Source organism: Andrographis paniculata, unplaced genomic scaffold (assembly GCF_009805555.1).
Source record: "Andrographis paniculata isolate CXL003 unplaced genomic scaffold, ASM980555v1 Contig82END, whole genome shotgun sequence".
NCBI lineage: Eukaryota > Viridiplantae > Streptophyta > Magnoliopsida > Lamiales > Acanthaceae > Andrographis > Andrographis paniculata.
Window position 1 is genome coordinate 243,487 of NW_026137620.1, and position 11,376 is coordinate 254,862.

The following is an 11,376-nucleotide window of genomic DNA, read 5'->3' on the forward strand; positions in this document are numbered from 1 at the left end:
GACTTATTTATTACTATTAACAAAATTCTCAGTAGTACTAGTCGCGTTCCAAATATTGTTCATTAACAGTAATTTTATTTTCAAAAAGTATTATATTAGATATTTTTTTGTCAAATACCATATTAAAATTAATGATTTTGTAAAAAAATATACTTATATTTAATATAATGACTTATAAAAAAGATATATATATTATTATATTAAAATTTCCAAAATTATATATGAAATTAAAATATCTGTTATTGAATAACAAGACTTTCAGAATTAGAAATTATCTGGACTGGACAGTCCTTGCAGCATTTTCGGACAGCCAAACCGAAGATGCGAGAACAAACAGACAATTACAACACAAGATCTACTCTCCACTGTACATATCCCTAAATACATATATATATATATATATATATATGTCTCTCTCTAATTCTATCCAATGGTGGTGGCAAAAGAAAGTAAAAACTCTCACAACACCAACTCCGGCCACTTCATGCCCCACTCAAGCAGCCGTCGCCGGCGCCGGAGACGCCGCCGCCGCTGGTCTCGGATAAGACATGCCTTTCCTGCCGGAATCTCCGCCCCGCTGCCTCTGGGCAGCTTCTTCAATTTTGACGCTCCCCGTCTCCTGTAGTTGTTCGAGCACCTTAACAACCTCGTTCATCGTTGGCCTGTGCTTCGGCTCTAAGGCGAGACATCTGACCGCCAGCGTGGCGGCGCGCAGCGCGCCATTCGGCGTGTACTGCCCTTCTATCCGCGAGTCCATTACTCTCAGCACTTTCCGTTTGCTCGCGAGCAACGGCCGTGCCCACTCGATCAAGTTTTGCTCCCCGTGGGGACGGTTCTTGTCGAGCACCCGTCGCCCAGTCAGCATCTCGAGGAGGACGACGCCGTAGCTGTACACGTCGCTTCTCGCCGTCAGATGACCTTCAAAGAAAAGTTCGAATAGATGATTAGATTAGAAGAGACTCCGATAGAACTATAAAGCAAACGAACTGTTCGCGAGTTTAGCTTCGGTATGATAAACGAGTGAAAAACAAACACAAATTTTAACTCGTGTTCATTAGGGGTGGACGAAAAAACCAAACTGAACCGCCGAACCGATGAACCGAACTTATCGAATTTTCGGTTAACCAAACAAGTTCAGTTCGAAAACAAATATTGCATATTTGACATAGGTTCGGTTCGGTTCGATTTCAATTTTTTATATTTTTTTCGATTCGGTTAACCGAAATATATTTAGATATTTATATTATTATATTTTATATTAATAATTATATTTGATTTGTTTCGAATTATTTGCAAATATTTTCAGTTAACCGGAATCAAATTTTCGGTTCGGATACGGTTTGCAATTTCAGATATTTGTTCGGTTTAGTTCGGATTTCAAATAACTGCGTAATTGCAAATAACCGAACCGTAGCCACTCCTAATGTTCATGACCGAGCTCAAGTTCGAGCCGAGTTTAAATATAAATTTCAAATCTTTTAACAAACAAACACAAGCTGAACTCAAACATAAAAAGCACAGCTCGGTTCGACTCGTTAATAACCATCCCGTAAGGGGTTGCTAGTTCAAATTCTGCCAATGCCATTTTGGTCGAACTATATATATATGTTCCGAAAATTTGTGTATACCTGTGGCCATATATTCGGGAGCTGCGTAACCGTAGGTGCCCATTATTCTAGTCGACACATGGCTTTTACCGTCGACAGGGCCGTCCTTAGCCAGCCCGAAATCCGAAAGCTTTGCATTGAAATGCTGCCGACAACAAGGAAAGTGCGTCAAAATACTCGTGTAAACGATATACTTAAAACGCGGTGTAACATATGGAATTTCCGAACTGTTTTCCTCACCGAGTCGAGCAGTACGTTGGAGGTTTTGAAATCGCGGTAAATAACTTTGGCTCCAGGGCCGTGAAGGTATGCAAGTCCTTTTGCCGCATCGAGAGCAATCTTCATCCGTAGGTTCCAAGACAACGGCTGTACATACGATGCTCCTGATAATTCAGTTCGATCATTTAACCGAATAGATACACATATATAAATTCGATATTGTGATCGACAATGGAAAACTTACTCCTGAACAGATGATTCTCCAAACTTCCGCGAGGCATGAACTCGTAAACAAGAAGCCGGTGTTCGTCCTCCAAGCAATACCCGACCAATTTGACGAGATTAGGATGGTAAAGCTGCCCCAGATAGTTAATTTCCGTCTGAAATTCAATACGACGCGGTAAATCACCGACAAACAATATGGTAATTCAAGAAACACTGTTAAATCGACTCAGCCGCGCTTACCAACCATTCCTTGTGCCCCTGGAAACTTTCCTGGTTCAATCTTTTCACCGCAATTACCATCCCCGTGCCGGGCTTGGCAGCTTTGAACGAATTCTCGTCGATCCATCCCTTGAAGACGCACCCGAAACCACCTTCACCTAACACACTGTCCGGCCGGAAGTTTCGCGTGGCTGTTTTCAGATCATTGAATCCAAAGCTCTTCAAATTACTCGAATCCAAAATGTCGGCCTCGTTCCTCGGAGTCAGGGGAACAGACGACGAGGATGAACGCCGGCTGCTCAAATCCCTTCCGTCGATACTCGCAAACCTTGAACTCGTTCCTGCAGTATCGACTTGGAAAATCTTTACCACAATACATAAGAACACTAGGATGATAATCAACTACAACTTATCTTATAATCACTACGGTTTCTTTTGCACTATTCATCAACAGTTTGAAAACGCTATACCAAAAATCTATTTTCTATTCAAAATCATACGAGAAAATGCTTCTCTACATAATCTCTATCTCTACAAAATTCGACTGGATATTGATATCGAAGTCGAAATTGAAATCAAAATCGAATTCCTCCATTGATTGAACAACAAGAAACTACACAGCATCTCATACATAATCAAATGTGAATCTGCAACCATATCTGATACAACCAAAAACACAAACTACAGGATCATCTTCCAAATTTTCAGTCCTCCGACTCAAAATCACAATATATATATACATATATGTATCACACCAAATTAAGAACAATCGAGAACAGAATCATCCAGAGAAACTCAATATCCACAACTGAAACACGAACAATGTGAACACAAGAAGAAGAAATCCCCAATTTGCTCAAAACCCTAAACAAATCCAATCAAACCAAAAATCGAATAGAATTAGAGAGTTGGTTAGTTAGTTCGCTGACCATCGCCATCACCGTCACGACGAGGACTGTGGTGCGCCCTAATTCGAACGCTGCAGCAAATACCCATGAATCAATCAATCCCCAAACCCTAGAACAAATTAATCGACCAAACAAAAGAGGAGAAATGTCTGAGCGATCGATCGATCCGGTCTATTTAAGAAGACTCAGAAATCTGATCATAGATAGAGATAGGGAGAGAGAGGTAAGGATAGCTTCTTCACGAGAAGCTTCGAAAAATTTGTCTGCAATTTTGCTGGGTGAAGACTACCACAGCAACAAGGGTGGGTAAGGTTGACTTCTCCTCCACAACAGCAGCAGCAAGTTGATTCATGTACGGACGAGAGCATTAGATACAGAGAGGTGTATGTATGCATGTATGTATGTATTGGGGGGTGGGGGGGGCGTTGGGGGTAGTAAATGTGAATGGTGGGAGTGGGAAGCAGACAACACAGTGGTCGTCTTCTGCTTCTTTTTCATTATATCTATTCTGATATTTTTTATCTTTTTTCTTTCTTCCTCCCATTTGGGACCCACTTATGATTCATCTGCTTCTGCCTCGGCCGTTGGATCTGCATCGAGATTTTCTAACGGTCCGGATTCGCTCTTGATCTTGTTCCAGTTTCACACACTCGCCTCCAAAATTTGTTTACTCATTTTTTATTACAATCTATATTAATTATATATTCATCCGGTCCAAGTACATAGTATAAATTTATTTTATAATAATATTTTAATTATAATTGATAGTTAAAAATAGTGTAATAATATTTTTGTTATTATATTTTTAGTATAAAAAATAATAATGTAATATAAAGTATAAATATTTATAAAATAAATATTTAATAAAATATTTACTTTGTCTCAAAATATAAATATATGTATTTTCTAACTAGTTATATATATTATGTTGTTTTAACAGTAAATGTATGATGTGTATTATTACTCACAATGAATTAGTATGAAAAAAAAGAAAATCAATTTATTTTAAATGAATATTAGAAATTTGTAAGAAAAAGAAAAGATAAAAACAACTAAACAAATTCAAAGAGGATATTTTTTAGGTTTGTATTTGATTTTTATTTGAATTTAAAATTTTGCTTTAATATTTGGTTAAAATAGTATTTTTTATATATAATATTTTATATAATGAAATAATATAATATTATAATTTATTATAATTAACTTATTAAAAGTTTTATTTCAAATATCATCATTTTTGTTTGGGGATTGGATTGGATTTATATTATTCATCCAATTTTTTCTACAAAAAAAAAATCAAATCAACACATATTTTTTATTTTTATATTATACTAAAAAAAATTAATTTTACATTCAAAACATCACATCAACACTTATTTATATCACATCATACAACTATTCAAATTTAAAATTTTTACTGTTTAAATCCCAACTTAAAATCCAAACCCCAGAACAAACAAGAAACGTGAATTGTTCCGGACCGGAAAGACTATTTTCAATGGAAAATATGTAGGCCAAATAGTGTGAAAAATGGATTTGAAATAATAGAAAAACAAAAGAACAAAACACCAACTTAAATTTTATTTTAGATACTTAGATTGACATGATATTTTATAAGATAGAAATATATAATATTCCCTCCGTCTGCTTACAAAGTTTACGTGTTTCTATTTTGAGACGTTCAATTACAAAGTTTACATTTCATTAAATACTCTATTTTTTTTCACAAATACCCTTATTTTATATTACATCATTACTTTTACATAAAAAATAAGGGCAAAAAAAATGTCGTTACATTGCTTTTAACTACTCAAAGTAAATGTAACCCTTGTAAATGGACTGATGGAGTATTTTTTATAAAAAAATATGAACACTATGTTTTGTTTATCTAATATATTTTTAAATTTTCAAATACATATTTTTTTTATAAAACATCAAATCAAATATTAATTTTTTATTTATTTATTTTCTTTCAAATTTTCAAAATTTCAAAAACTTTTGTCTAAACAAATCCTTTACCTAAAAAAATGTTTTTTTGATTTGGATCGTAAAAATTTAATTTAAAATTTATATTCAAACATTTGATTAATATTTTATAAAAGAATTGAAGGGCCTAGAGTTTATTTAAGGGTGTGTTTGTTTGGGAGATTGGATTTTAAATCTACTGTTCATTCCAATTTTTTTTTCCCAAAAATATCAAATCAAACACTTATTTTTTATTTTTTATATTATACTAAAAATCAATTTTACATTGAAAACATCACATTAACACCTATTTATATCACATCATACAATTATTCAAATTCAAAATTTTTACTATTCATATCTCAACTCAAATTTCAAACGCCCCAAACAAACACCCTCTTATTAGTAAAAATTTAATAAAAAAAAAAACAAAAAGCCATCATAAAAGATTGAAATGAAATCATAAAATTTACTTGATTGTAATTTAAAATAAAATTTAAATTTAAATTATTTGTAAAAATAAATTGAAAAGAAATATATTAATTTTTTAATTTAAAAGATCAACAAAAACATAACCCAAAAGTTGCACAGCTTGTACATCTCGTGAAGTGATACGAAACGATTCGATATTAAATTTTGGGACACTCTAAAAAGTGAAAAAAAAAAAAAAGATGAGACAGTGAAAGCTTTTCATTTGACCATTCCTTATTTCCATTAAAATATTAATAATTCATTTTAAATTAAATTATGTTACTTGAAAGCCTTATAAGTTTATTAAATAAATAGTTTTGTTGATATCATCAACAAAATTTTGGGCAGAAAGTGACACGAAAAAATACTTTTAAATATTCTCAATGATTTTATTATTAGTCATATCTGATCACCAAAGTACGAGCCACAAAAAATTAAATATATATATATATACTTAATTAATTTTATTTGGTTTCTGGTGACATGTATTTTGACTTCCTTTATTTGTTTAATTTTAAGTTTCTAGAACCAATAATATATAAAATATTAGTAATTAATTGTTTATGAATCAATCGGCAATCACGCCAAGTTCTATGTTCAAACCATAATTTAATATTTATGGTCCACTTTACGTTATTATATTATAAATTTTGGATATTTAGTCCGTCTTTTTTATAATTTAATTGTACTTTTTATGCTTTTTTTTTTAATATAATAAAATTAAAAATTAAAATTAACAACCAAACTTGCATTCATTTTTACATGTAATTATACTTATAATGTCATATTTGTTTATAAAAATTAAATTTATTTTATGAAAAAAAATATATTATTTCATTCTAAATTCAAAATATATTTTTTTTTACTATTTTTGTGCGTCTTATTAAAAAATATCTATTTTTTATTTTAGTAAAAATAAGTTTATACTGATATCAAAATACATTTAACGTACGTTTACCTGAATTGCAAATATATAATTACACATACAATTATTTTATACATATAAGTCAAAAGATAAAAATATCGAAACTTTTTACATACTTTCATTAACTAATAAAATATTACAGTACGAAATATCATTTTATAATTTACTACAAAACTTCAAATAACTTTTTGGAGTGGAACGAACGGAGTATATTAACAGAATATATATATATTTATTTATTTTGGGTCCACATTTTTACATAGCCAATCAACAGAATGATTATACAATCGATTTTTAAATACAATTTTTTATACATGTTCTTCGAATATGTGGTTTTCAATATATTTATAGAATAATAATACAATATATTTTTATCATTAAATATATATATGTATATAATATTGATTTTAATAGAGCCAATTGTTCATAATATATTTATTTTGGGTCCACATTTTTATGAAATGAACAGAAGATATGAAGCAATGTAATAAAAGAAAAATCTTTAAAAAATGGTCAAAGGGTTGACTTGTAAGAACAAATGTAGGCCACATCTTGAAGACTTTTTAGACAAAAATTGTCCCGAAGGGATGCATTGCAACTATCACAATGACATAAATGACCTTTGGAATAAATAAATAAAATTATTTCACATAATAATATAAGAGTTATTTATATAAATATTTTTTGAATCTTTTATATTGTTCACTAATAGTAGTATTTAAAAAAGAAAAAAGAAAAAGCAATTTAGTTATAAATCCATATTTTACATATGTATAATAATAATATAAGGAGTAAACAAACCCAAAAAGATGTGTGTTTCATGATAAATTGACTAATTTTTAATATATATATATATATAAGTATATCTATTTTGAGTGTGTTTGATCTTACATTTTGATGTAAATAACGATTAGATATATTATGAAATTTTTACTATATTAAAAAATAAAAAATAAAATGAAATAAAATCGATGTTAGTTTTTTTTTTAGGGTTTATTTCATTATTTTGTGGTATTTTGGTATATTTTAAAAATAAATAAATTATAAATTATAATGATGGTATTATTTGATATATTTTCTACCTTTCAAATATGTAGTTAAGTGATTGGATAAGAATTTTAATAAAAATAAATAATAATTATTATTGTTTACTTTTTTATTTTAAAATGATATACTTTTTTTACTAACATAAACAATATTTTTTTTTATAATAATAAAAATAATTTAATATAAATCTAAATGACAGAACGAAATCAATACTATTTTTAATGTAGCAAAATGTAATTAAAACATAAAAAGGAAATAAACTCATTATTGGGCTTTGGCCCATAAAATTTAAGTCTCTAGACCCACAAATACCACCAAGGCCCAATTATATTGGCTCATTAGAATGTGTCCATTTGGGTGTTTATATGGGTGTCAAAATTCAATCCGACCCGAAAAATCGAACCTGTTCGACCTGAAAATTTTCGGGTTCGGGTTTGGGCATTTCGGGTTAAAAAAATCGGTCGAACCGAATCCGAAACCAAAAAAATCGTGTCGTGTTCAGGTCGGGTTTCAGGTTGACCTGATAACCCAAAATAAAAATTCAGGTCAGATGTCGGGTTTCAGGTTGACTTGATTTTTTTGTTTTTTGTTTTCAATTTATAATATTTATGTTATATTAAATAAAAAATAATATTTAAAAATAAATTTATAAAATATAAAAAAATAGAAAGAAAAACAAAATCCCACACACAAATTATGAAAGAACAGAAAGAAAAATACAGACACCCTACGGCTACCATCCACCCAAATAAAAAACCCTACCAAGAAGAAGCCGCCCTGCCGCAGCACCGCGCAGACGCCAGTCGAATTGAAATTTTAATTTGAAAACATTATTTTTCTCTCAAGTTTCATACGGCGCCGAAGTTCATTTAGAGTAATTAAATTTGAAAAACTGTTTGCTCCAGCGGTTCATCTCTTCCGGTTAATTTTTATATTTTCTCATATATTTTATCTTTTAATTTTTTTTTTCTTTTCTACCTTCAAAATATAATTTATTTATAGTTCAGTTTAAAGATTTTGGAATTTTTTATAAAAAATTTGAATGTATGAACTATTTCCTATTTAGTTTTGATTTTTAGATTTTTTTTAAAAAATATTTTCCGTATTACTAAAATTTTAAAAGTTTGTTTTGATTTTCAAATTTTAGGCTAGGCTATTGAAATATTTTTTTTTAAAAAAAAAAATTCTTGAGTTTTGCCGTAATAATTTTTTTTTATAAAACATAATGAACATTAAGATGAAATATTATCTAAAATTATGCTTTGTTTGTTTTAGTTGTATTTATATATATAATCAAATCTTTTTTTCCTCGTATTTTTATAGTATTGTCATTATTTAATTTGGTGTTTGCATAGTCTGGATGTGTATATTATAACTAAGTAATAAAAATTTGTTTATGTTGTATAGGTCATTATGAACTCAAACGAAGATCTTGAGATTTTGGATGATGAGGATGAAGTCAGTATGGATCCCCAAGCCATTTTTATTTTTTTTGATCTAACTCTACAAGTCAAGAGACCGATCGAAAGAAATTGGAAGCAACATGGGGTTCCAAATATAAAAGAAGACTAAAGTCTAAATATGACAACATTTTGAGTTGTTGCCACAAGAGAAGGGCAAAGCATTGAAATGCAAGTGCAAAGCATGCGGTTATTTATTGGGAGCTGATTCAAGAAATGGTACAGGTAACTTACAACGTCACATAGATAAATGTCCAAGAATATTATCTAAAAATATGGTCAAGCTTGATTAGACTGTGCTAATAATAATCTTGATGTGAGGACACAAAAATTTGATCAAAAACAGTTTAGAGATCTTCTTGTCTTAAGCATTATCAAACATGAGTTGCCTTTTCAGTTTGTTGAATATGAAGCATTTCGATCTCTTTTCACTTATTTGAAGCCACAAGTCAGTCACATATTTAGAAATATTGCTAGAGCCAATATCATTAAGATGCATAAGACTGAAACAATTAGACTTGGTGAACAAATGCGTGCATGCTCTAGTAGAATTTGTTTTACATGTGATTTGTGGACTTCTATTGCCACGGATGATTATCTTTGCTTGACAATACATTATATTGATGATAATTGGGTGTTACAAAAAAAAATAATCAATTTTTCTTATATGCCACAACCTCATTCGGGCATTGCTTTTATGTGATAAAATTTCTGGCTTGTTAGCTACTTGGGGTATTGATAAAAAAAAGTTTACTATTACACTAGATAATGCATCAGCCAATGATGTGTTTGCCGAAATTTTTGGGGACAGACTTTCTTTTAAATGCAAACTTATATGTCCGTGGTGAATTTTTGTATGTTTGTTGTTGTTGTCGTATTATCAATTTTATTGTGCAAGATGGGGAGTAATTTATTAAAATATCTTAAATACTTTTAATAATCAATAAAATATTATTTTTATTAATTTATTTATAAAATATACATTGAATCGGGTGTATTATCTACGTGGAGTAATTTTCCATAAAAAAAAAATTGGTATAATGCATAAAAGATCATCATCATTATAATATTTGATATAAAATATAATGAGCACTATGTGAATAGTCTTACGAAAAAAAAAAATAATATATGTGACGGGGACACTTATTATTCCATTTTAATTATCATCAATCATAAAAAAAAAAAAAAAAAAAAAAAAAATTTGGAATCAACATGCAAATAAAAATAAATTTATTTGTTGTTTCTTAATTAATTCACTCAAACTTTGTCATCAAAATCCAATTATAATTCAACTGATTTCGGTGTTCAGCCAGCTAGACCCAACGTATCATAGGATGACACGTGTCAAGCTATAAATTGCCGAGACCTACAAATAAATTATTACATTATTTAGCTGACAATTAGTTGCACATTAGGTTCATTTCAACAATAAATAATTAGGCCATCTTCGCATGCTTTAGCTGTATTTGCACTAACTATTTTGGCTTTAGTTTTTTTTTTTTTTTTTTTTTTTTAAACTTTTAAAATTTTAATAAAAAAGTTGTCTCTTTCACGTGTTTTTGTTTAGGTTTTAATTTGAAATATATACTCCTTCGGTGTAAGATTGTTGTTTACTTTTTGCACTTATTAGTATTATAATGAGTTGTAGTAAAAAAGACGAAAATACCCCTATTGGTATTGTATAATATAAAAGTAATGACATTTGTGTAATATAATGTAAGTTGATAGGGTATTTATTATGTTAGGTAGACAGTATCGTTACTAAATTAGGAAATGATAACTTTGTTTTAAAACGGATGAAAATGGAAAATGACAACGTTTCAATGGGACAGAGGGAGTATATTAATTTGAGTTATGAAAAAATATACAAATAATATAAAAATAATGAAATTATTTATTTAGTATTTTAGTTCGATATATTTTCTTGTATGAGTTATTGAAAATCCTAACAATATATATTAAGAATTGTGTTAGTAAAAAACTTAATTAGACGAACAAACTCAATATTTTTTTGAATATTGACTTTTCTTTAGAAATAATAATAGGTTTCTTTGCCCAAAAGAATAAAATTCAACCGAATTCTCAATATATATATTTTATTATTTCACAAAATTCATCGTTCAACGTCAAATATTAACTTTTATATTACGAGCACAATTTTGTATATCTTATATAAAAAATTTTCAAATCAAACCCATCAACAAACAAAAACAAGATAATAAACAAAACCAATGGTTTCATATCAAAACAAGGGATTTCAGTGATATAAATTTTAATTTAAATAATAATTTTGTAAAATTGTCAACAAGTATTATATCATATGTTTTGTA

At 29.3% G+C, this 11,376-nt stretch overlaps 1 protein-coding gene across 1 annotated transcript; it reads right to left on the minus strand.

Annotated features, from left to right (window-relative positions):
* Positions 1–222: 222 nt before the first annotated feature.
* LOC127241275 (receptor-like cytoplasmic kinase 176) lies at positions 223–3,554 on the minus strand. Its single transcript, XM_051260211.1, has 6 exons — positions 3,200–3,554; positions 2,292–2,611; positions 2,071–2,206; positions 1,848–1,990; positions 1,629–1,752; positions 223–918 (listed from the first exon to the last, which is right to left on the minus strand). The coding sequence occupies exons 1-6, from the start codon at positions 3,264–3,266 to the stop codon at positions 494–496; spliced, it is 1,215 nt and encodes a 404-aa protein (XP_051116168.1). The 5' UTR covers positions 3,267–3,554; the 3' UTR covers positions 223–493.
* Between the last annotated feature and the right edge of the window lie 7,822 nt (positions 3,555–11,376).

What these genes read in the sequence shown, in the direction of transcription:
- LOC127241275 (XM_051260211.1), bottom strand. Translation starts at nt 3,266, where the DNA reads ATGGGTATTTGCTGCAGCGTTCGAATTAGGGCGCACCACAGTCCTCGT. An exon ending in GGAGAATCATCTGTTCAGGA is followed by an intron (nt 1,991 to 2,070) that starts GTAAGTTTTCCA and finishes CTGAATTATCAG; the next exon opens with GAGCATCGTATGTACAGCCG. An exon ending in CCAACGTACTGCTCGACTCG is followed by an intron (nt 1,753 to 1,847) that starts GTGAGGAAAACA and finishes TGTTGTCGGCAG; the next exon opens with CATTTCAATGCAAAGCTTTC.